The 27,547-nt window shown below is 42.3% G+C and overlaps 1 protein-coding gene across 6 annotated transcripts in view; it reads left to right on the top strand.

Moving 5' to 3' along the window:
- Positions 1-27,547, top strand: part of LOC121875778 (BCL2/adenovirus E1B 19 kDa protein-interacting protein 3-like) — a 54,205-nt gene that overhangs the window by 3,148 nt on the left and 23,510 nt on the right. The window contains exons 1-2 of one of the 6 annotated variants that reach the window (XM_042380468.1): positions 5,038-5,066; positions 14,143-16,087. The exons of 2 other annotated variants lie outside the window; for them this stretch is intronic. In XM_042380468.1, the coding sequence (XP_042236402.1) occupies positions 14,353-16,087 (1,735 nt within the window). In that variant the 5' untranslated portion in view covers positions 5,038-5,066; positions 14,143-14,352. Of the gene's footprint in view, positions 1-5,037; positions 5,067-14,142; positions 16,088-21,360; positions 21,681-27,547 lie in introns of those variants that run through there. 3 more of the 6 variants (XM_042380469.1, XM_042380472.1, XM_042380473.1) reach the window with 3 other exon arrangements.

A 27,547-nucleotide genomic window follows, 5' to 3' on the forward strand; every position in this document is an offset into this window, starting at 1 on the left:
TGATGTGGTAAGTGTGTGTGTGTGTGTGTGTGGGTGCGTGCGTGCGTGCGTGCGCGTGCGCCGGGGGGCGGGGAAGCGTGGCACATGGAAGAGTGGACAAGGAATTCTGACGTTGAACCTGAGGACCATCACGTAGATATGACCCTCCCACCCTCATGCCTCCTGCAGGAAACCCCGTTCCTACTCCCTAACCCCCGCCATCCCTTCCCCATCCCCTCTCCTTGTTTCTTCTTCTCATATTGTGCTTTCTACTTGTATTATTTCTCCTTATGCTCCTCTTGTTTTTTCTTATCCTCTTCCTCCTCCTCTGCCTCCTCCTCTTCTTACTTTCAGATTTGACCCTCGTAAGTTAGTAAAGGGAGGTTGATAGGAGGTGAATGTGCCATTAGTTCACTCTTTGCTGTGGTTTCATCGCCTCACAGGGACTAAGAGTGAAAGGACAGAATCCTCGCTGGAGAGTCCCACCAAATTTCCCACAAGACAAAATCCCATCAAATTATAAAGACAAAATCACAGGAATTTTTCAAGACTAAAATACCATAAATTTTCCAAGACAAAATCCCACTACAATTTCCCAAAAGACATAAACCCACTAAATTAGTCTACAAAAGCCAATCTTCAAACACTGGCAAGATATTTAACTGTTCCTTTGATGAGGTTACATTGTCTCTAGAACATAATTGACCGACGCCAAAAGTTATTCAGGCAGGTTCATATTACATCTCAAAACGAAAATTTAAATCATCTGATGCTAGAAAAATTATCCATTCAACCGCAGCTCATCTCTTAATAGTTGTACTCATTTCATTACTTACAGTCCATGATGGTTTTGTTTCCCGTTTAACTAACTCATTGCACGTTGATACTTGAGGACGAGTGTTCCAATACCAAGAACCATTCAACAGGTGCGTACAGTAGTGAGAAGGTGGGCCAGATCTTTGTGGTTTCAGTTTAAGGCGCTTTAGCTGACAGGATTATTGATGACAAGTCTTTAGGATATACATCTGTCACTTTTTAGAATTAAACGTCTTTAGTGTATGTTGACAGGTAGGGAAGTTTAATCAGGATGAAACCAACTAATGAACCTCCTCCACACCCTGAACCCCCTTTACATAAGAAAAAACGAAATCATATCAGAAGAATGATCAGATTTCATTACTTTGAAACGGTCCGAGGTTCTGTAGTGAGTTGTAAAGTTGGTTTGTGTTTATATGCTTCGAGTAGTCGGGAGGAGCTACTTCGTGTGGTACAATTGGTGACCCCCGACCTCTATGCTGAAGATACGCAACATATATACAGTTGTCATCACAGGAAGACAGTCAGCGGCCAGTGGGTTATGCCTCGGCCCAGGACTATTTGCAACTAACGGTCATTTGAGTTGATTTTCCGCATAATTTATTCCAAGATTACAGTTATTGTCATACATACCAGAATGGATATAAATATTAGGGAGTAGTAGCAATCAGTAATAAAAGTTAATTAGTTGTCCATTTTCATGTCAACACTGACATTTCTAAGTAGTGTTCTATCCCCGTTGTGTTTACAGTCAATTAAGGAATTGCCTTTTAGATGGCGGAGAATGTAGCCTACTAATTTCGTTTAGCATGTGTGGTCAGGTCAAAGTGGCCCACCTTTTAGTCATACTCCTGTTTTACCTCCTGACCACCCACACACACACACACACACACACTGTTGGGCTCACCAATGCCCCCGTCGCCACATTTATAACTGGCTTCTGCTACTTCATTTTTTTTATTTTTTTTTTAATATAATGTCCTTACATTTTATCGGTGTGAAAATTTTTAAAGTTTCGAAAAAAAAGAATCAAGTTTCTAAAAAAAAAAGAATCATCGCCAGCTTCAGTATAATGTTGCTGTAGTGAGTTATGTGTATGTGTCAGTATGATCTATACCACGAGACAGAGGCAGGTAAACTGGCCATATCTGCGGCTGTTTATGTTTACCATGAATATGCAGTAAACTTTTGCAAAGCTCACGTAACATCACTTATGGGTTAACTTCAGGAGGTGAAACATAAAAAAGTGAATGTAGAAATGATACATATCCTCTGCAGAGACATGGCAAATGCGCAAGTACTACATAGATCTTTAACTTTCGTATTAGACATCATTTCAGGAACAGCCCTAGGAAGTGACGTGGCAGTGGACAGGGAATGTTTACCAAGAAGGTCACGTCAGCAGTGAACAATAGGAGATATTTGATTAGATTCCGAGAGATAGGAAAAGGCCAAGAGTAAGGTTTAGTTACCAGAATAACAGATCAAATTAGTTAGTCTGGAGGTCTTCAGTGGACAGGAGAGGCTGAAGTTTGTGGGAGCATATGCAGGAGGGCTTCATGGAACAGTAAATGATATGTGTGTGTGTGTGTGTGTGTGTGTGTGTGTGTGTGTGTGTGTGTGTGTGTGTGTGTGTGTCCTCGCAGTGTGAAGAATGTAAAGTAGTGTAGGATTTCCAGGTGTGAGGAGTTGCTGTATACCTGCACGAACACAACAGCAGTAACACCGCACGAGATTCTTGGCTAACCAACTGATCCCTCATGGTACGTGGGGTCACCACACCGGGTCGTATGGAGTCTTCAGGAGCATACCAGGGCCGCCTCACCTGCTTGGGGACAGGTGTGGGTGTGGTGTAAGTGTTGGCGTCATGTGAGAGTTGTAAGTGTTGGTGTTATGTGAGTGTTTGATGTCATGTACGTTTTTGGTTATGTAAGTGTTGGTGTCATGCATGTCTTTGGTTGTGTAAGTATTGGTGTTGTTTCATGCATGCATACATGATATACTTGGTGCAGTGTGAGCCATAGTGTTTGTTTCTTGCAAACATCACGAGGTGTATGATGGAGTCACGTGTGCCTGCGGTGTGACATCTAGGCACAGTGTGGCGTGAATGTAGTTGTCAGAGGTACACGGTGTTGGCTAAGAGGTGGCATCAGAGCTAGTGTGGCACGGACAAAGGAGGGATGTGTTGAGTGCGTGGCGTGATGTAACGAGTCCTTGGGTGACGTGAAATAAAGTGGTGTAGAGGTGTGGTGTGATGTGGTGTAGAGGAATGCATGTGGGTGTTGTGTACGTGCTCAGGAGCAGCACCTTCATGGCCTGCTCTCCTGGTTCCCGTGTGTCCCCAGTTCCCTGCCCAGTGGGCGTTGGGCGGCTGTGCGCATTCAGGTGGTCTCCCTCATCTTGGAACACACACTTTTGGGTTATTTTATGTGGTGATGACATAATGCCTATGACTGGTGGGAGGTGTCTCCTATCCTTTTGTGAAAATACCACAAATCTGATGGTTTAGGAACTTCCAGCGCCGTGACGTATTTATTGTGATAGTCATATTTACTTCAGGTTTTCTTGTTTATCGTTTTATATAGCAATTCAGCTATCGTCAATGTTTGCCAAAGGAAACACTTCGTCTGCTGCAAAAATATGTCTGTTTCTGTATCGAATTTGTATCAGGTTTTCTTCACTTCATGATCACTTTTAATAGCATCTGTAGGTGCAAGTCGACGATGTATTGGTAAGATGAAGCATTGGCTTGTCTCTTTTATAAATATCTGTTTAGGAAGAGATAAGTCAACATAAAAGTTCTTAAGTCAGGTCTAAGTGCCGAAGGTTGCCCAGTTAACTTATGGTACAGCTGTTTAATATTATAAAGTACACGGCCTAGTCACAGGTTGATGCATGTTGCGTATTTTCATACTGTGCCTGTACTAATTCGTATTAAGTAGCGTGTTTCAAATTTCATTTAAAGAAAGGCAAACTACATACTAAAGAAGGATTCATTGTTACACACACACATTACTGTCGCTTTTATTTTCTCTTTTTACTATGATTAGTATTATAGTTTTCGACCTATTCAGATGTGTTACCAGCGTATTAAATATAGGTATCAGTCTTTTATGTTGTATAGCGCCTTTTAACAAAATAGGAATACAAATGACGATAGCTATTGTAACTAAATACTGTACTGGGTGTAAGGTATATTTTGATGACCATTTCAGTGTCAGATAAAGATTTTCCAGGGTTAGGTAAGGATTGCTCACGGTGTCATGGTTGCTTAGAATGTCCGACTTCAGATCCCGGTACTGTACTGTAATGAGTTGAACAAAGGCACACTGCCCTGACGCTCAGTGTTAGAACATTTAGTTTTGTCAGTTAATAAGGGCTTGGGAGTATGAGGTCAGTGGTCGAGCAGCCTTGTGTAGTGTTGCTTGGGTCACACCATTCACTTTGTGTTTCAGTCGTGCCATGGGAGGTGACACATGACGGCCACCTCGCGCATTCCCCAGCAAGTTAGTTTCATTGGAGATGTGGTGGGTTGGGATGGGGAAGGGACCCACTACCGCATGCCACAGCCACGTGTTACTGGCACTAGTACACCTGTGGGGCCACTGAGAGGGTGCCACCAGGCCTGGGGTGTATCATGCTCCTTCCAGTGGTGGTACCTAGGGCCTGGGGACCTACCTCAACACAAGCTCCCACACTATTATTAACCGAGTTATAATTGTTTGCCAACATTCTCTCAGAGTTGTTTACTCTAACAAACTGTTTTCCGGCAAACATTTGGTTTAACTGATACTTGTGAGGCTTGAGTGTAAAGTTTAGAGGGAGATGGTGTGAATGTTGGTGCTGGTGGTCCCTCACTATCAAGTACTATGTGAGTGCATTATGAGGGTCACGTCTGCAGTATTACGGGAACGTCAAGGTTTTGAAAGTAGTCAATACCCACTTGTGCTCACACCCCGACTTAGATTTTCTTCTCCTTCCCTCCCTCCATCTCTTCAGTAAAACAAACGCAGGTGTGATTATATGTTCTCCTACTTTGGTGTGACAGTCTCACAGCTTAGTGCTTTGGGAAACGTTCATGGCCATTTTAGCCACACCCCTGGTATGTGTTGGGAGTGAGAGGAGGGCAGTGTTTGGACCGCCCACCACTGTCTTGACGTGTGTCATGAGTCACGTGATCACTATACTGGTACATATATAAATGTGGTCATGCTGCCGCTGTGTTAGTTCAGTCGTTGCTTGCTTGTGGGGGAGGCAGGTGTGAGGTGGAGGTGCGTCCTGTAGCACTGCGTCAGTATTGCGGTCTCCTGTCGTAGCATCACACGGGCCTGGGAAATCATAACTCTGCTATATACGAAGGCTTTTCGTGATTATGTGACAAATTTTATTTATTATATTTTAAAAGTGAACTCAATTATAGAATGGAGTGATATTCAATGTCTAACTCACGCATGCAATCATTATGCAGATGCAATTTGAAAGAGTTTGTGGCTACATATCAACATGGTGATGGTTAACAAAATAGTAACATTTCTTAATCTGGGTTAACATATATTTGTATTGTGTTTGGTATGAGAGAGACTGTCAACATATGAGTGATAGTCGATGGAGTAAAAGCAAGAAGAAATCAATGAAAGGTGCAGAGTGTGACTAATATGGTGATGAGATGACCGGGTGGTTGTAGAAGTGGCGTGTGTGTGTGAAGGGGAAAGAGAGACTATTTTAGCCTATAAGTGAGTTTATGTGATTGTTATATCAAGGCCACTGATAATTCACTATATATATATCACCTACACAGGGGAGGGGGAGGTGAGAATGCAGCTGTTGTGTTCTTGGCTGAGCAGGCAAATGGCAGGTAAGGCGGGGAAGAGAAGGGGGGGGAGGGTTGCCAAGTGAAAGGGGCAGCAGAGAGAGGAAGGGATCATATAGGTGAAAGGGCAGTGAGTAGCGAGGGTAACTAGGTGAAGGGGCAAGTGGTGGTGGCGGTGCAGGAGAGGGGGGTGAAAGGGTTTCCAGGTGGAGAAGGTGGTTGAGGGCGAGAAGGAATGGGTAACATCTTGATGGAAAATTAACCAAAGCTTTAGGATAAATACATAATATGCATTAAATGCTATAGTTGATAATTACTGTGATAAATGATTTCAGTTTGTTTATGATAATCAGTGAATAGATATATGTATAGTGCGTGCGTGGTGTGTTATATTTGTATGGTGCATTAGTCTAATTTGGTCATGCCACTTTAATACGAGATGGTAACAGATAATTGCCCAGGGAAGAATGTGTGGAATGGGATCACCTGAAGAATCTCTACCCTCAGTTTATTTCACCTGAAGATTAACCACCCTAACACTAACCTAACCTTATCCCCCTAAATGGTCTTGTGGTAAATCTTTAGTTGAAATAAGCTGGGTTGGAGATTTGTTAGGAGTTCTGTGGTATGAAGACAGACAGCAATAAACTAGGCAACAAAGGAGAGAAAGAGAAGGATAACAAACAGTAATAAACTTGACAACAAAGGAGAGAAAGAGAAGGATAACAAACAGTAATAAACTTGACAACAAAGGAGAGAAAGAGAAGGATAACAAACAGTAATAAACTTGACAACAAAGGAGAGAAAGAAAAGGATAGAGAGAGAGCATTAATCTCAACAACAAAGGAAAAAGAGAGTATGGTGGAATGATGACGTAGTAACAGCAATAAAGGAAAATTAAGTTAGGTTAGGTTAAGTTAAGTGACGTGTCAACTTATACATAACGAGTCCTTTTTTGTTTTTCTTTGTCTGAGAGATAAACAATGTTAGAGGACAGGAAGCCCAGGGGGTGTGTCCCGAGAGAAGAGAGGGGTGGGGTAAGATGAGGGGCAGGGAAGGGAGCTGAGATGGGGGGAGGGCACAGTGTAAGAGTCACGTAGGCACCTCAAGTAAAAATACACCTGAAAGCAAGAAACGGGGATTATACAGAAGGGGCGCTGCTGCTGTTGTGACTTGGGGGGTTAGTGCAGCTTGTTCGTGGTGAGTGAGTGGATGTGGTGGTGAATGAGTGGTGGTGGTGAGTGAGTGATTGATGGTGGTAGCTAACGAATGATGTGGGACTGGTAAATATAGTGATAGTGACTGATGACAGGTAGTGGTTAATGGTGGCGACCTTTGGTGTAATGGTCAGCATGCTCGCCTGGCAAGCGAGCGGATCCGGGTTCGATCGCGGGCAGGGTGAAACTTGGGGCAAGTTTCTTTACGCCATTTGCCTCTGTCTACTTAGCAGTTATTGGGAACCTGGATGTTAATCGATTTGCGGATCGTGTTCCGGGATAATGGTTAGCCAGTGCAGTTGGCGAGTTGTCCGGTTCTCTCGGACGATTCATTGACACTGGGTCATGCAACTCGTTAACTTAGGGTGTGGTTGTTGTGTTGGCGACAGCTTCCACACCTTAAACAAATTCACGCCTAGATGGTCCTTGGGCCTGCCATCCTCGTTACACGAGGGGCAACCATTATTTATAATGGTGGTGATAATGAAGAACCGTTTCTCAGGATGTTAGTGGACTAAATTCTTGAGGATAACAAACGTTACGTGACGATGGTAGTGTTGTAACGAGGGCGGCAGGGTTACGATGAGTCTGTCGAGTTGATATATAGGGCGTGGCCAGTGGGGGAAGAATGAGTAATATAATAAACCTAGTGGATGTTCTTGGTGATGATAGTGTCGTGCTGGCGATTTTTTTTTTGTAGAGAAAGGAGGGGTGAAAGAAGATTAGAGGTGGGGGAAAGAAGTTATAGTTCGGAAATTGAAGAAATTTAGGAGGAGGTAAGAGAGGGCTTGCTGACCGCCTAGCTAAGCTATTAGTGTTAGGGTTGTGTCATGGGTTAGTTATTGTCTGTCGGTACAGACACTAGACATCCTACCCTGTCCCATATATGGGTGTTTTGAGGGCCTTATTTCATATTCTGCCGACCCTACTGGTGGATGCTGGTCTAGGGATGTTGTCTATTGCCTGGTGGCGATAATGTTGGGATGTGGGAGGCCTTGGGTAGGGGGGGGGGGGCGGTGCGCTGGCTGGGTGACGTGGCAGGCCGGGCGGGGTAGTGGTGCTGGGTGAACCTCTCCACCGTGTACCTGATTCTTGTCACGTTTCCTCCACACCTTAGGTGTGCTCTTCCTCTTGCTGCTGCTGCTCCCGCTGTTTTTACCGTCGCCTCCCGCCAGTCGTTGTTCATTGCTGCGGTTATTGCTGCTGCTGCACGTCTTGTTTCTGCAGCAATTATCTCACCACTGTCCCGCTGTTGTAGGTCTGCCATTCTTGTCTCAGGTGTTGCTGCGTTGGCTCTTGTTGCTACTACTACTACAATTCCTCTTGACACTTAAGAACATAAGAAAATAAGGAGTCTGCAATAGGCCGACTGACCTGTGCATGGCAGCTCCTGTCGAGAGTTACTACCACTCTCTATCATCCATGAATCTATCTAGCCTCCTTTCAAAACTTTCCAGCGTTCCAGCACTTACTATAAAGTTGCTAAGCCTGTTCCACTCGTCCACCACCCTATTTGTGAACCAGTTCCTTCCTATCTCCCTCCTAAACCTAAACTTATCCAACTTTAATCCGTTGCTCCGAGTCCTATTCTGCTCGGATATTATAAGAACTTTATCTATATCGCCTTTTTTGATTCCTTTCACCCACTTAAATACTTCTATCATATCTCCCCGCACTCTTCGTCTTTCTCGGGAATGCAAGTTTAGTTTCTTTAACCTATCTTGATATGTAAGGTTTCTAAGTCCCTGAATCATTTTCTTCATTCTTCGATGCACCGACTCCAGTGAATTGATATCCATTCTATAATAAGGGCACCAGAACTGAACCGCATAGTCGAGGTGCGGCCTGACTACCGCAAGATATAGTTGCAATAAGACCTCTGCACTCTTATTACTTACACTTCTAGATATAAAACCTAATACTCTGTTTGCCTTATTTCGAACATTGACGCACTGTTTTCGAGGCCGTAGGTCTCTTACACAAGTCGACTTCTCTAGGTTGATGTTGTTAAGGCTGTATACATTGACAGTATTTGTTCTTCCAATATTAAGTACGCTGCACTTGCTGGTGTTGAATTTCATTTGCCATTTTTCTGGCCACTCCTGCAGTTTATTTAAATCCTCCTGTAGTGCATTTGCATCCTGCCCTGAATTAATCTGCCGCCCTATTTTGGTGTCATCCGCAAACTTGCTTATGTCACTGCTGATCCCAGTATCTAGATCGTTTATGTAGATCATGAACAAGAGTGGGCCCAGTACTGACCCCTGGGGAACCCCACTGGTTACACAACCCCACTCATATTTAATAACATCTACGCTGACCCACTGTGTTCTATCGGTGAGCCATGATTTTATCCAATTTAAAACTTTCCCCTCGATACCATGAGCCTTAACTTTTCTCAGAAGCCTCTGATGCGGTACTCTGTCAAACGCTTTGCTAGAGTCTAAGTAAATAACATCGTAATTTTCGTCATTATCTACTACCTCGAAGACTTTCCTAAAAAACGACAGCAGATTTGATAGACAAGATTTTCCCTTTGTAAATCTATGTTGAGAGTCGTAGATTAATTTGCATTTCTCTAAATGCGCTCGGATGCTATTTGCTATAATTGATTCAAGAAATTTCCCCACTACTGACGTCAAACTAATCGGCCGGTAATTTGACGCTGATGCTCTGTCTCCCATTTTGAATATGGGTACTACATTTGCCTGTTTCCACAAGTCTGGCACAACTCCCGTGTCTAATGATTTTGTAAATAAATCTACGAGGGGTCCGCTAATCTGTTCCTTACACTCTTTCAAAACTCGAGGGAAAATTTCATCCGGCCCTGGGGATTTTGTCTTCTTTAATTTATTTATCTTCTTAAGAAGATCCTCTTTTCTGATAGTGATATTCTTTAATTTCTCTTCTTCATTTCCCCTAAATATCAGTTCCACTTGCTGCTGCTGCCTCTCTTGCTTGATTGCAGTGTCCAGGTTAGGGTGGTCAGTCGTGGCCCTAATATATACCTGTAGCATGAATTGTTAGTGTCGGCTTGGGGATAACTCTCTCGTTTTGTGTACTGGTTGTCACTGATGGTTGTGGTGTCGGTGATGGTTATTAATGTTGCCGTGGTGTTGAGGTGTGGTGGTTAAGATGTGGTGGTGGTGGTTAAGGTGTGGTGGTGAGGTGCGGGTTTGCGGGTGTTGTTTATATTGGGGTGTCAGGGAAGGGGTGAGTGTGGCAGGCGGGAGACGGAAAGGAATACTCTACTGCTTTATAGGGTGACGTATATGGGCCAACACGTGCTCTCTAATACGGTGGGTGTACTGGACTGGACTGGTAGCTGGGGGGGGGGGGGCACAAGTGTCTCCAAATGTAATGTAATTAATCTCGTTTAGTTCTAGTCTGTCCAGTTGTTTTGAGGGTAAAGTAAGAAATACAAGTAAAGTAAGAATTTATAGTTGTAGGATTGTAAAGTGAGGAAGTTTGGTAGCGTGGCCGATTAGTTATTTAACCGTTACTGTGTTCTTAGAGGAAAGTCTCTAGACACCACTTCTAAGCACAGCAATTCATTAGTTAAATCAATGGCATGGACACATTAATAGATCATTGTATTTACGTTACTGGACAATGACTCCCGGACACAAACACGGAATGGATACACTTTCCTCCGTAACTCACCCTATGGATCGCTCTGACAATGACTCACGTGTGACCTGAGGGAGGCTCAGCGACTGGGGAAGCTGTCTGCAGGTGCTGCTGAAGAGAGTGATCCCGGCGGGTGCTGGACTCTGTCTCCTGTGGGAGACTCTGCTAGCTGGGGACTCGGTGCTGGGGAGGGAAGTCCCCCTCCCGACCTTGACTTGTGACGAGTGTGACTCCGTCTGCTTGAGTTCTGACTCTCCCTGTGTGTCCCTGGGAAGGAACTGTCGGCCCCTTATATTGGCTGTAAACTATGGTCTGAAAAAACAATCATTACACAGTGTTCGCCTTAACTGACCTAACTGATTGATGTTTTTCGCTTACGAGGGCAGTAAATAGCTCACTCAAGATGTACGTCACACAGTTATAACTCATGGACGGTAACATTTCATTTAAAAGATGTTAAGATGTAGATGAACTGTACTACCCTCACTTGATTGGTCCAGTGGTTGAAGGTGGGCGGAGTCGTCATTGACTCGGTTACGCATTTTGAGAAATTTGATTCTCCAGCTCATTGTGTTAAGCTGGGATGGTGGCGAAGATGGAGGATGGTGAGGCTGATTATTAAGCTGGTGATGATGCTGATTGTAGTGGAATGTTGATTGTGATGATGGGGATTATTTTGGTAGTGATGATGCTGGTGATTGTGGCGGTGGTAATGATGGTGATAGGTGGTGGCGATGATGGGCATTGTGGTGGAGGTATTGATGTTGATAGGTGGTGGTGGTAATGATAGTGATTGTGGTGGTGGTGATGATGGTGATTGTGGTGGTGGTAATGATGTTGATAGGTGGTGGTGATGATAGTGATTGTGATGTTGGTAGTGGAAGACTGGGTGGGATGGACGAGGGACAAGTTGTGGGGAAGCTCAGGCCACAAACAAGGCACTGTGCCAACTGCAAGAGGGGGGGTGACAGGGGAGAATGGTCGGCAGGGAAAGGTGGGAGATGGGGAGGGAGGTTGGATAGGAAGTGGTGAGGGAGAGCAGGGAATTTAATGTGGGAGTGGTGGGGGAATTAAGTGTGGGAGGTAGTTTGAATTTGAAATAGCCAGTGAGGAGAGAGAGAGAGAGTGTCAGAGGGGTTGGGCAAGGAGTGAGGGGTTGAGGGAGGGAAATTTGAAAAGAAATCGTACCATTCATTTTCGCTGCCATTACATACAACATTCAACTAGCGCGGGGTTGCGAGTAATGTCCTGACTGTACTGTAGGTCATCACTTCTGGGCACACACTTATCCATCGCGCCACACGTTACATCAGCGTCTAGGTGCGTATGTTTTGGTGATGGTCGCCAGGCGGGCGTCATTGACGTCACGCCTCTATATGTGGATATATGTGCAGCCTAGTTGCTACACCCAGACCACCTGTGTGGGAGTGGGCCTTGGGAACCTTTGTGTAATATATGTAAAATAGGTGTAGGTGTTGGGATGTAGGAGGTAAGTGTAGGAGTGTATTATGGCTTTGTTGGTTCGTGGCGATGTACTGTAGATGGAGAAAGATGTAGGAATGATAGCAACATCGGATATAAGTGTAGATGAGTTGATTTAAAGGAAGATGACGTCGTAAGATTTAAGGGGGGAACCTACATGCCTAGGTGAGACCGATACTGATAGCAGGGGAATGGCCGGGTTTTCCCGCCACCACCAGGATTTTGAGACTACGAAGTCTCGCCCTCTCTTGTCAACAGGACCAAAACAGCCTCACATTCTTCAAGACTATGCTGACAATATCCTGCAAATACGTTGTTTATGACTAAGTTTATAAACACATATCACTGCTCATCACCTGCTCGGAGCACAATCTAACAAGAGATACTGTACAATATTTAGCTAAATGAGCTTGTGGAGTGTTCTGGCGTGCAGTTTGTTCCCTGTAGCACGCATGATACTAATTACTTGTATATATGTGCTTCAACGACTGAAGTTCTTAAGCAGGTTCTCTGAGTTGGTTCATACTCAAGACGACAATTATTTAAAAAAATACGGAAGTAGTTCTTCCGTAACAAGAACGATGCAGCATGAGACCTCTGGCCTCAGTGAACTATCACGCTGCCGAGGCAGGATAGATTTCTTTACTCAGGCTCGCGCCACATTTTAAAAGCAGTGTGTACCTTGGTCTTGATCCTTCCCAGGCCTAGGCCCATGTTTAAACATAAAGTGTCATGTTAATAAGTGGATGTTATTGTAAAAGTTATTCCTAGCTTTAAAAGTGTCTTCTTGATTATTCATCTAAATTTAAAAAGTGACGTCGCAAATACCTGTCCTTGAAATATGAATATATTCCTTGTTGTTAAACTGCAGTTGTGTCTTAACTCTCCTGGGACAGTGGCTGTTACAGCTACCACCACCATCACTGCCAGTCTGCCACCAACCACCATCACTGCCAGTCTGCCACCAACCACCGTGACCTTGACCATGGTAGTCAGTCAAATCTGGGTCTTGGCCTCCGTAGACTGATAGTCTCCCCCCCCTCCCCTTCTCACTGCCTCCACCACTATTGCTACCACAATTATAACCACCACGTCTATTTGTAACAACCATCACATACTAGTACCCAACATAACCTCATCACTTCACCATTACCACTTTCAGTAAAGTCATCATCATCATCACTTATTTAAGGTGATAATGTGTTATGGTGAATGGTAGGTGATGGTGGTGGTTGGTTAATGGTGTTCGGAGGCTAGATTTTGTGTTTGACGATAGTCCGGGTGATGGTAGGTAATGGTGAATGTTGGCTGGCTTTTGGAGGATGGTGATGATTAATGGCGGATGGTGATGATTAAATGGGTGGCTGGTGGTTGGCAGTGGTTACTAGTGGTGTGTGGGTGGTTGTGGTGACTTGTAGGTAGGGTAGAGTTGGGTGTTAGTACATACTGGTAGGTGTAGTTGTGGTTGGCATCAGAGAGCATGTGGAGGTGAGGGAGTTGACACCATTTGGGCGCCATCCGTCGCTTGGCTGACTCGTGTAGCGCCCTTAGCAACCGTTATCTCCTGCGACTGATCACTAGCGCCCTTAGCAACCGTTATCTCCTGCGACTGATCACTAGCGCCCTTAGCAGCAGGTCGTTTGTTGATCTCTCCAGATTCCAGAATGATGTCCCTGAACTGCACTTAACTCAATATGGAATCCTGTGTATATTGCCAGTGAATAGACAGTATTTTCCATTATATATATAGGTATATATATATATATATATATATATATATATAATTACTTGATTAACCAGTTCTTAAAGGAATCATTTGAAGTGATTTAATAAAATAAGTTAAAGCATTTATTATTATTATTATTAGATTATGGACGAAAATCAGTCTTGGATCAGATGAATGGTTTGTAAGGCAGACTTTTATAATGAATCTTAAGGTATATATCCATCCGAAAGTCAACTTCATTAGGGTGTGTGATGTGTTGTGACTGACTGATGTGGAAATTTTAACAGCAAGACAAATGTTAAAGCTTTTGGGTTGTATGTGTTAGTTGGCTGTGTTATAGCACACACACGCACACACTTGTTATCAAGTGTTTGATGGGTTGTGTGATGTAGTATTCTCTCGTTTCTTACCATGAACTTATATTACTGTTTACACGTACTCCGCCTCTCACTGTGCCTCCTCCTTCCATTGAAACACAAAAGGTCTCCAGGTCTCGTGTGTCGTGATAAACAGATGCTCCGTTCCAACTAACTCATTGCGTTCACCATTATCAACCTACAAATGATGCTGAAAAATTATATGAAAAGAACAATCTCTTTATTTCCTGTCGCGTTACGCTGAAGTACTCGAAAAGTGATTATTACTGTAGTTGACGAGGTGAGGTTCATACATTTCACCAGTCAAGGATCATCATGGTGAGCGTGGTGGGTAGCCTGCTGTCACACACGCTGTGGCGGGTGGTGGGCGGTGATCCACACCATCCAGGAGGACGGCAACTTGCCGCCAGCCACACCACTTTCCCCCGTTCCTGTGACAATAACGTGAGCAGCCACACCGAGGGAAAGACATCACGCTGTGTGTCTGACGGTGGATGTGACACACAATATGGGCATGGGGCGATTGAAGACAACCAAAGCCGAGAATACCGTCGTGTCTCTCCTGACAGTCATGTGGAGACAAGTGACTTCAGCAATGGGTGGGTAGTGCTCGACACGCCCTCCTCTTCGGCACTGATCTCACCTAAACTACCCTCATCATTCTCAAAGTCGGCATCATGGAGTGCCAAGACTTGTACAGTTAGTTTTCCTGTAGGTTCTTCGTCTGAAGCACCACCAATCGCCCTTGACTGGTGGGAAAGCTGCCTAGCGCCACTGAATTCCAATCCCATTCCTGGTCGAACCTGTGTAGAACCACCTCTCGCGTCCATCTGTGCCTCCACTTGTCAGGGCAGTACCTATCCTGGGCAAGTTCAGCACTACACCAGTCTGGAGGCACCCAGTGAACCTAACCATCCTGAGACTAACCAGTTGATGACTTTCCCGAAGTTAGGTGACGAGTTGACCAAGCCAGTGGTTGGTAAGTTACGCACAAGTCTTCAAGTGGACCAGGAACTGACCTCTCGGGATAAACTGGAGTTAAGTTGTCAACAAATAGGCCAAAAATTTTCAAGCCATCAGTTGAACCAGATGATTAACACCAACTTGGTTCAGGATGAAGTCTCATCGAATATCGAGGAGATAAATAGCCCAGATATACATGGGGTGGTGTGTCCTGACTTACCGAGAAGAGTTCCTGGCAGGTCCCGCAGGTCGTTGAAGAGGTCGAAGGAGATAGCGACTCTTGGCAGCTCGGATAGCAGCACTGGCAGATGGCGGTGGCAACGTCAGTGTGTTCGCCGCTCCCGATCCGAGGACACCTCGTCTGTACTGCTTCATCGTGGTGTGGTCTCTCACGCTGAGGACACTATGAACTCCTCCACACTGTCTAACTCTCCTGACGTCATTGCTACAGCTCCGCCCTTAACCCCTGATGACAGTCCAGAATCCCTCGTTGACTGTGTTAGTGCTAGTTCGGAGGGTGGGCGCTTGAGACATAGTGTGGGTTGCAGAGAAGATATCCGAGACTTTGATATATACAAGATTACTCAGCCTGTTGGGCAGGGACAGTACTCGCGCCTGCCATCCCTCGCTACGCAGTCTGACTCTGACACTGACGAAGGAGCGGGTGTACACGAAGGCCTCAGAAAAAGGAAACGAAGGAACCCCGAGGCGCGAGACGCTGGGGAAAGAAAAAGATACAGAGAAGAGGAAGATGAGGAAGATGCGATGATGGCGTTGGAAGCCACCACACTACTTCTTCCTTCTCCATTACAACTTCAAGAGAGGTTAAACGCGACAGCGACAAAACCAACCGACACCGTTCCACGGTCCTCCTCCTCCTCCTCCAGAAGTGGGAATACCCCCCTTCCCTCCCCCATCACCACCACCATTACTCCCTCCACCTCACCTGGGAAAGATAAGGAGGAGGAGGACCTGGTTAGTGACGACACGATGAGTGACGAAGATGACGATGACGAAGCGTCTACGGTCGTCCCTGAGGACTTTGGCAACGAGACGGACTCCGATATCGAGGTCTTGATCCAGTCTGGTAAGTGCAATTGTCTGTCAGTTCTGGAGGGGAATAGAGATCATGCCTGGCCTCAGACATTCTCATAAAGGACGTGGGGAGGCATCTAACTGGCTTACTCACACTGCGACAAAATAGTTCGGTTTCTCAAAGATTCATGGTGTTAATTTTGTCTTTCAACTCGTCATAGCAGAATGTATCAAGTTTCAGTGTTGGAGTAATATAGGTGTCTTTCTGGGCGTTACCTCAATGCTTTACGTTCAGTCATCCAGTTCGATGCATTCTTACATCACCAGTTAGGAGTTTTAAGAGAATATGGGATCAGAAAATGCTTTGAATTTCCTCTGACAACTCTACCACAACTACATGTGTCCTAACATCCTTAGTTGCTGGTAAAAAAGCACGAACGAATCTTTGAAAATCCAGGCATAGGAAACTGAAGGTTGTCACTAGGAACATGTGTGAAGTAAGGTAAGGGACCGAGATTTTCTAATACCAGAAGATAATGTAAACATACAGAGTAGATTTAGATGAAAATATAAATAAAATGGAGGAACATATTTTAATAATTATAATTGCTTAGAATCGTGACTTGGGAAAATTAACTTTAATGCAGATAAATGAGACGAAGAAAAATTGTCTTCAAGTGTAGAGAACTGAGGAGTCATTAAAAGGAGGGTGATCCAAACATAGGTGAGGGTTTTCCCACTTTCGATAAGTACCAATTCCCGGGTTGTACAGTAGGTGTATAATTAAAAACTGGCACACGTAACATCGTCAGTGCCCTACTATCATGGTGAACAAACTTGAGTTATCGGCTCTGTCATGTCACACTATTATATATATATATATATATATATATATATATATATATATATATATATATATATATATATATATATATATATATATATATATATATATATATATATATATATATATATATATATATATATGGTGTATGAAGTTGTTAACCCCGTGTAACAGCCTCCGTGCCGTGCTGTCGTGAAATGATAATACATGACGTATCACCCATTATCTTGTTTGCATGTTGGTGTACAGTGTGTACACCAATCTACAAGTTGCAGTGTTACAAACAGCACGACTCACAAGCAGCTTGCCAATGTTAACATCAGCGTGGCAGTGCAACCTGCATTATGACAGTAATGATAGTAATCAACTGGCAGTTTCATCTGCAGCGTAAAACTGCAGGGTTGCCAATTAGGACGTGAGGTACTTCACAGTTCAACAGTGACTCACGTCTCTACACGTTGTCATCGTACACGTGAAAATATGTCCTCGCCAGGTTATATTTACACAACGCCGTAATTACTATAATGTACAGATTTATTATACCTATTGATATGACAGTGACAGATGGTAACTCATAAAGCCAAGTGAAAATAAACATGCTTGGTGCACACCTGGCGCCAGCCTTACACCAATGCACCAAGTATCTTGTAACGACAGGTATGATATTTTTTCCAAGGATGAAGACAGACTTATTAAAGTTATTTAACTTAACAAACTCGTATGTTTAGACGACGTTTGTTTGCGGAAGTTTTACTGATGATTCATATAGCATTAATTGACAACTGGTATCTTTATATAATAGCAACTCAATTAAATAACTTTCCACCCATTAATATTATTTACTCTAACACCAGTGGACTGTGCTGGAGCTGTTCCATCCTCCTGGGAATATTCACACCGCTGAGCATTGGGTCTTTGTTTTGTTTACAGGACTTCGGTCACTTGTTTTTCTCATTAAATTCCGCACTGGGAGTAGGTTGAAGCGAGCTGTATGCGGCATGTGTAGCCTCTGTTTTGAACGTTGATTTTATTCTTTGTTTTATATAGGACTGGTGTTTTTCCTTTGTTTTACCTTTGATGCTGAGGCACGGAGATAGGTAGCGGGGGGATAGAAGGATGGGGCACGCCGGAGGACGCTTATATAATACTAAAAAATATGGTCCATCATATGATTTCAAATACTTGTTCCTGTTATCTTATTGCTAAGCATGATTAGTGTAAACGTTGAAACTCTTATAAGAATAAAGATACAGGGTGTCGTATCTCGTTTATAAACAAAAGGAAGCCTTGAGAGCGATGTGGCAACAGTGGATCATAACGCTTCTCTTGGTGACGTCATAGATGTAAACATATCCACGTGTTCGTTTGTTTCTTTTTTAAATAATTGGTTACATGTGAGAATTTCCGTTTCATCTGAAAAATCAATATTAATTAAATGTTGGATAACATGCATTGTCATAATATTCTAAGCATTGAATCTATAATCTCAATGGCAAAAGGTTTTGTTGTGTTTTTAGGAGTGAATCGAAACAATATTGGTGACGGCACCTTGGAGGCTGCGCACCAGTGCGGTGAAGCGGAATATTATAACAACCGGGGTTCACGCAGACCCCCCCCCCTGCGTCCCATCAGTTGTTGTATACTTCTTTGTTATCACGGAATAGTATAACTTTTAGATGTGTACAGTATTGTTGTACGCGAGACGTGGATGTTCATTACCAACGAATTTGACTAAAAATGATATAGATTTTACGTTTATTTGTGTTTCAAGTTGAAGATGCAATTTGGTGAATGAAAGTATGCAAATGATATACCAACTCCCCGAAGAGGCTACTCAAACTGCAGGGCTCCCCGCCGTTCTGCGAGTTATAAAAATGTGTGTGAGCGACTTTGTAAACACGGTATCTCGAACAAATTGCAATGGATAATAACCAAACTTGCTGTGTACGCGTAACACAATAAGATCTTAAGTTTGATAATTCCATATTACTGTTGAAAGTAATAGCCTCTTGGACTTTGTTGTGACCCGGGGGCTTTGTCTCCTCTACAGACAAGCACATAAATTTTGTGTGTAAATATGTTTGGTCGTAACTACTATTAGTGAGCATAAAAAGGCCGAAAAGTTTAGTGGAATCAGGAGAGATGTTAAGCTGTGTGAATCGTTTTATTTATAGTGATACTGTGTATGACCACTCCTACCATTCCACATGCCCACAGCCTCTCCTGTTTCCACCTTCCCTTCCACACCCAGTCCTTCGCCAACATTATTTTTAATACAGTATTACTTTCTGTCACCGCTAACTCAAAGCGTTGTCTCATTCCATTAGCTAACTTCACCAATCGCATCCACCCCATCACCCATCTCCACCACACAATCAACCATCCCCACCCTACAGCCTACCCATCCCTTGCCTATCCCACCACCCATCCCTGCAATCACTTCACCCATCCCCATTGCCCTACAACCTCATCCTATCACCTATACCCACAACTTAACCATCCCCACCCTACCACCCACAACTTACCCCTCTCCACCACCCCCACAAGGGAACGTGGGGTTTGCTGCACAGGTTTAACTCTGGCTCCCAACAGCCATTCGTACCATAGGTTCCCGCCGTGTACCCTGGTGGAGGTATTTATACCATAAGCATTGTGTTCGCCTCGTGCACCTCCTTCCTCTTCCACACACAGAACGACGCAATGTCTGATGTACCGAAGCTAATGACTGTTCAAATTCAAAGGATGTCATGGCCATTTTTCATTTACCTACTTCAAATATTGTCTTAACTGTATTTCACTACACATGTCTGGTTACATTTCAAACGCTTGAAATATCTAATTATTTTTTACTTTAATGTCAGACTGTTTTTCACCACATATCAAAGAATGTCTCACTATTTTCTACTTACCAGAAAGTAAAAGAAAATATCTCTGATCATATTAATTCTCTCTGGTGTTTTATCTGTGAAGGTATTTTTATTAACTGGGTTTTATGACGATGGGATTAAAGGAAATTCTATCTCAAATTTCTTATGACATTTAATATTGCTGCGATCAAGTGGCTACAACACACAGTCGAGTGCAATATCGGCCATGCTGCCCCCTTGTGTACCGAAGGCTTAGTATAGTTAACAGTGTGCTGTGTTCACTCTGTCCTTAACGGGCAGTCGTGCTTATGGGACCCACTCTCACCATCGAGAACAAGCAAAAACAAAGTTGGTCGAGAATTGGCCATTGGTTGCATTTTGCCGCTCCTGAAAGACATCCCTTGCTCTCGAAAAACAAGTCAGGTTAAGAATTTCGAGCATTGGGTAGATCAACACGGCCCAGACTTGTTTGTTTGGCGTCATGTGGTGCTGGTGGCCAGAGAGGGTGATCATTCATATGTTCACTCCTACATTGTCGTCACCTCTACATTCTTCTCTCATGCGTGACTTTAGGTTTAACGCTCGGCTGTCGTAGCACCTGGCCCATACCTGGCCTTGAAGCTTGTTTACACCTGTGGCTTGACCTTGTTCAAACCTTTTTTCACCCATGACTTGAAGTTATATGACAACACATATGTTTGAAGTAGGTGAGGCAGGTGGTCAGCGGTGACTCACCAAAGTGCCTTCACCTGCCTTTATCTCACTCAGACCCGACTTCATAGCCAAGCATTATCTAATCAATTTTGTATATCTAACCCATCAAGCACACCATCAGAGCATGTATAAAACCTGACTTTGTGACCAGGGCTAAGTTAGGTTAGCTTAGCGTCAAGGTAGTTAATCGTAAAGTGAAATATGCAGGGTATTAATGTTCAGGTGATCCCATTTTATAATTACTATTACGTTTTGGTGTCCGAAGGTTGCAGGTCGAGTTCGTAGTTTTTAGTTAGGTGTGAGTTGGGACTCTTTTGGTGCAAAGGAGATATTATTTGATATCTTTACCCCAGTAAAAAGTTCAACAACACGTAAACAACAGTATGCAAGGTTGTGGTGTCCTTGAGGTAAACTGTGTGAGTAGGTAGGTGGGCAGGTAACAGGTTCAAGATTGTTAATGTAGATGTCAGCTGAAATTTAAGACTGATTTTTTTATATTATAAAGAATTTATATAGTATATAAATGGTGATGACTTTATTAAACTACTAGACTTGTCATGCATTATTGTTGTTTGTGCGTACGTGACACGGACGGCCAATCTGGAATGTATCGTATATAAATTGTTCCATTGAATCGCGCAAAGGAATCGGACACGGGCTTCTTGCCAGCTGAGTAGAGAGATGCTAGATGTTGCAACTATTTAACTATCTTGTATTATTATGACTATTTATGAAGTTGGTGGTGTTGATACTGTTTCGAATATGACGAACTATTAAATTGTATGTATTAACGGACACCCAGAGAATGATACGAGCTATTGTATCCATGTAAAAACTGTATTTACACAGAGTTGCCATGGAGATGCGGGTGGTGGGTGGGGAAGACAGGCCACACTGCTGCTGCCACAGGCGCTGGCGAGCTGTCAGTGTTACTGTGTGCATCCAGATTGCTGGTTGTATTGATGGTGGACCTCGTCAGTTGTTTTGAAATTTAAACGGTTAATTTTTATCTACTGCCTAGCACATATGTGGCATTAGGTCGACTGGTGTAGCAGTTGTGTGGAGGAAGGAAGAAATAATTTAAGAGCGCGGAGACAGACTTAGTGCAGGTAGTGTCTTTGTTTGACAGTTCACGCCATCATCAGTGGTCAGAAAGCTACTGAAATTTGTACTCGATTTTGGGTTTGACACCGTCAAGATGACTACACCGCTTAATATGAGTAAGTATCCGACTTGAGGAAGTTCCTCGTTGTGTCATCAGGGTGTTGACCTACCACACAGTATTTCCATATTCAATAGTTTAGCGCGGATACGCAAATGTCCTCAATGTATGTAGGATAGAAAACCATTCCCGCCTTATTTTTGCTCAATAGTTATTGTTTTCTATTTTGTCATACAATGAGGTGTAGGTGTATTTGTTTTCATAATGTATGGTGGCCGTGAACATACACATTTAATATTGTAATAAGAATGACTCGACCTGAAGTGACAGTTCATTGTTTGATGATTTTGACGTTTTAGTAAGTGTTGTTAGACTGAGACAGGAGTGAATAAATAAATCATTTTTTTTTACGCTACATAATTATAAAAGCTTACTTGTTAGGATGCTGGGTTACTCCCGCAAATATGTCAGCATTTCGTTTTAAATATCCAAATTATCGTTTAAACATTTATCCTCAAAGTTAAATGTTGAGACCTAGCATGCTAACAAGGGGGATACAAAAATTAGTTTTTATCGAAGTTTTATAAGAAAACTGTCTTGCTTATTGAAGAATGTTAGCGTGAGAAGGTACAAAGCCTGACGATAGTGTTTGAGCGTGCATCACTTCACCCATTTTCGACTGATGAATATATCACTTGGCCAATTAAAAAGTATTATGGTTAAAAGGGATAATGAATTTTTTTTCGTTGGAATCCTTTACTGGACAGACTGCTGTTAATCTCCCCGTAGAGAGCTTTGGGAACTCATCTTGCGCCAGCCAGCATTGTCGGGTTGTTTTGTTTTGGGGCCTGAATACGTATGCCACTTCTGTAAACTATCATATTAGAGGAAGTACTTAGGTTTTTAGTATAAAATCAGTTCACAAACAAACTGGTAACAATTATAATTAAAATTGAATATTATGAAGAATTTGTTTTGGGGAAAATTATATATACTGTAGGGGAAGTGAGACGTGGCACCTGAGCGTCGTACGAGGGGCGGGGCGACAAGGTTGAAGTGAGGTGGGCAGTGGACTGTAGTATCTTTCCTCTTAAATGTCGGCCCCTTTATGAGCAATTCTTAGAGTCGAATGTTAGTGTAAATACTGAGCTGCAGAGGAATATTCTATTAAAACAATGTTTCTTAAAAGCACGATAATATTGTCCTTTAATCTTTGGATGGGTTGCAACTTAATATGTCCGTTATGTGCGTAGGTTCCTTTCCACCACTGGCTCAAGGTTGGTGACGTAATTGTCCCTAAACCCTTTTTATAGGTCCTGGGTGTAGGGCCTCAGAGTGATGGACGTCATTTATTTTCAATACTACTCAAGAATAGTATTAATAAAAATAATTGTAGTAAAACAGCATGCATCGTGTTATCATTTTTATTTTTAACGTAGCACCGCATGTGCTAAACGTAATTGTATAATATTAGTCCCTATACATTCTGCATGTTTTCGTAAAATGGATGTAAAAAGTAAAACTCATTCAGTGTTTTTCTTTGATAAGACTGTAATTTCTACGTGTTTTTGACCAGTTCTATTACCAAGGTCAAAGCTTCTGTTCCTGGTGTTGTAGTGTATCCCGAGGAGTTGGCAGGTGCAGCAATCGTAATCTTCAAGTAGTTTGGGCATGTCACGTCCAGCTCAATGAATAATGGATTTCAACGAATATTTACAACTGCAAGGGGAATTATTTTTGAGGGGCAGCTCATAGTCGATATCCGCGACTGCACTATTATCTACATCCACTACACAATCTACACTACATCCACCACACTATCATTTACATAACTACATTACAGCAGTATTATTGTACTATCTTTTTTTTTTACGGGGATTAGCCCACCCGGGCACAGGTCACTGACCCACATCGGGGCCTGGGGGGCGAATATGTAATAATAATAATAATAATTCAGATAAGTAAAATTAAAAAAATACAAAAATAAAAATTATAAAGTAATAATAATAACAACATCTACACCACATCATTACAACAACATTACGTATGAGCTGTAGAATACAATAAAAGATTTATTTTTGTGGGAGACAATTACATGCAGTGTAAATGGTGACCGAAACATTATAAAGAGGTTAAGTATGTATTATATAAAACACAGCTACCACTCTTATTGTATGATTCATAAAACACCGTAAGAAGGTTAAGTGCGTTTAGGACATGCCTTTCGTTCGAGTCGTAAAACTAGAAATAGTTGTTTGTTTACACTGTTAAATGTTTATTTCTTATAATGTTGCGATAGTTATTCCAACACCTGCAAAAAGCCAAAGATGATATTTGGTACACTTGTCATATGGGCATAACAGTGGAAAACTTAATTGACATAACCCACCATTTAATTATTATACATACACTTGGTGTCTGTATTTGGGTGTGGTTATATATATATTGTGAATGCGAATGTGATACATCGTTGCCGTGCGGCATAAAATACGGATGGGCGTTCCACTATCAGTGTTGTTGGTATTATAATGTATCACTACACTTCAACGGCAAGGCATTAGAGACAGTTTACTATAATAGATTAGTAACCACGCTTGTCACCGACAATTAAAATGAGAGATACTTAATATCGATGGTTCCAGTGACGATGACCCCCACACGAGGCGAGGCGAGGCATGATGAGCAAAGGGAAATGTGGCGTTTATCATAAGAAAACAAGCGCGGCTTCCTGGACGTGCTCGGCGATACTGTTGGACACAGAGCCGACAGTTGAATGAACGCGTGACACCTAGATGATAGGTCTTGACAGTTGTGTAAGAATGACCAGGTATCATTTGATTTATATTGTAAGGCCACAACCTTGATACAATATTTTTCTGAACTAATCTTTAGACCACCTGAATAAGCCCCAAGCTTATTTCACCTGAACCACCCTAAAGTTAACCTAACATAACCTAATCTAATCAAACCAAACGTAATCCCCAGGTAGCGTTAATGTGTTAAATCTGAAGGTGAATGTAGCTGGGGCAAATGTAAAGGTGATTCTAATTGGTGCATGCGTGTGTGTGTGTGTAATTAGACCAGATGATATATATATATATATATATATATATATATATATATATATATATATATATATATATATATATATACACACACACCTAGACCCCGACTTACGACGGGGTTAGGGACCCAAATCCAGGTCGTAAGTCCGGCATGGTCGTAAGTCCGACAATAATAAAAAATAAAAAATCTACAATGAAATACAGTACAGTAAAAGTAATGAATAATGATGAATGGATACAGTACAGTGAAAGTAATAAATAATAAGGAATGGATACAGTGTGACTGAGCACTTAACCTTTAATGTAGTCAGCTGAATGCACATGGGGCCCCCATAATTTTCTAATTATACATGGAGACTACATTAACTGGAAACGTTTCGGTATAGAAAATGCGTGTGTCATTTAAAAAAAATTTAATTTAATTTATTTATTTTTTTTTTATCTATATCTGAGACGGTCGTAAGTCCACGTAGTCGTAAGTCGGGGTCTAGGTGTATATATATATATATATATATATATATATATATATATATATATATATATATATATATATATATATATATATATATATATATATATATATATATATATATATATATATATATACACACACCTAAACCCCGACTTACGACGGGGTTAGGGACCCAAATCCAGGTCGTAAGTCCATGGTCGTAAGTCCGATATAGATAAAAAATAAAAAAATATAAAAATTTTCAAAAAAAAAAAAATTCAAAATTTTTTTTTTTCAAATTTTTTTTAAAAATCTACAATGAAATACAGTACACTAAACGTAAAAAATAATGAGGAATGGATACAGTACAGTAAAAGTAATAAATAATGAGGAATGGATACAGTGTGACTGAGCACTTACCTTAAATGTAGTCAGCTGAATGCACACGGGGCCCCCATAATTTTCTATTTACAGGATACATGGAGACTATATTAATTGGAAGAAGCAGAAGAGGAGACAGGGCTGGGTGGGTCATCAATGTCGCTTCCTTCAATGTCGCTTCCTTCAGACTGGTTTATGTACTGTGGTAACTTGCTGGTTGAAGGTATTGGATCATCTTGAGGGAGTGAAGAGGCAGCACTGGTGGGGCGTGAGGAGCCAGTACTGGGGGACTTCTTGAAATAGGTGTCCAATTTAGACTGCACAGTTTTCTTTTTCTTTTCATTATAAATTTCTCTGTAGCAAGCAAGTGAATCTTGGATCATTCTGTCAACTTTGGCATAACGCTCATAATTTTGATCCATGTCATCAAACATTTGCATTGCTTTATTAATTGTAGCAAATGCCTCTGCCATATGTTTCACTGAAAACTTTTTGGGGGGTGCAGGCTCTTCTTCTACATTTTGTCTCTCTTCTTCCTCTGCAACTTTCTGTGCATCTAGTTCAATAAGATCCTCGTTACTGAGCTCTTCTGCTACACTTTCAACCAACTGTCCAACATCTTCAGTATCAATTTCTAACTCCAGCTGTTTACCTAACTCCACTATCTTGTTACTAATATCCAAAATAACTTCACTTTCATTAAATCCTTTGAAACTGTTCACATATCTTTTCAGGATTTTCTTCCATATTCCATTCATGCACTGACCTGTAACCTGATCCCATGCTGCACTAATGTTCTTTATACATGACAAAATGTTGTACTCCTTCCAAAACTGTCTGAGCGTTTTCTCACCTTCAGTAGCAGCAACAGCCTGAGCGAAGGTCGTGCGTAAATAATACGCTTTAAAGGCAGAAATAGCACCTTGATCCATGGGTTGGATGATAGAGGTAGTGTTAGGTGGAATGTACACTACCTTAACATCAGGGTGCATGTCGTCCAGGTGTGGTGGGTGTCCCGGAGCATTATCCAAAATCAGTAAAATCTTGAATGGAATCCTTTGTTGCAGACAATACTCCTTGGCTCGTGGAATGAAACAAGTCATGAACCAATCCTCAAATAGTACTAGGGTCATCCAGGCTTTCTTGTTACTGCGATAAAACACTGGCAGTGTGTGCTTGCTGACATGTTTAAAAGCCCTGGGGTTCTCTGAATGATAGATCATGAAGGGCTTTAGCTTGAAACCAGCAACATTCCCCCCCAACAGAAGTGTAATTCTGTCCTTGAATGCCTTGAATCCGGGCATTTTTTTTGCCTCTTTGTGGATGTATGTCCGGTCAGGCATGCGTTTCCACAATAATCCAGTCTCATCCACATTGAATATTTGCTCTGGCAAATAATTCCCTTCCACAATCACATCATCTAACTCCTCCTTAAAAGCTTCGGCAGCACCAACATCGGCACTAGCTGCCTCTCCACTCACCTTAACACTGTGTAGACTGTAGCGTTTTTTAAATCTATCAAACCACCCTTGACTTCCTGTAAAGGTTTGATCACATTCATCTCCTGCCTGCTCCTTCAGACTTTGGAACAGGCTTCTTGCTTTAGCCTGTATGGTTAGAACACTTAGGGTACACGCTTCTGCATCTGGTCTTCTATCCATATCACCAATAATTTTTCCATATCGTGGATAGGACCTTGTCTTTTCTTTGTTATTATAGTTCCCTTTATAGGTGTTGTTCCTTTCACTACTTCACGAATACGTTCCTTGTCCTTCAGAATAGTGGATATAGTCGAGTGTGAGAAACCTAGGTCGCGTGAGATCGTTGCTACTGTTTTTCCATTCTCATACTGTGTTATTATCTTCAGTTTCATCTCAAAAGTAATTGCCTGTCTCCTTTTCCTTGGAGTACCACCAGCACTCTCACTTTTACGCTTTCCAGTCATTATAAAGTCAATTAAATACAATAATAACGAAAGTTCACAGCGCGATCAGTATAGGATACGATAGCCAAACACAAACAAAGCGC

Source organism: Homarus americanus, unplaced genomic scaffold (genome assembly GCF_018991925.1).
Source record: "Homarus americanus isolate GMGI-L3 unplaced genomic scaffold, GMGI_Hamer_2.0 scaffold22250, whole genome shotgun sequence".
Classification (NCBI taxonomy): Eukaryota; Metazoa; Arthropoda; class Malacostraca; order Decapoda; family Nephropidae; genus Homarus; species Homarus americanus.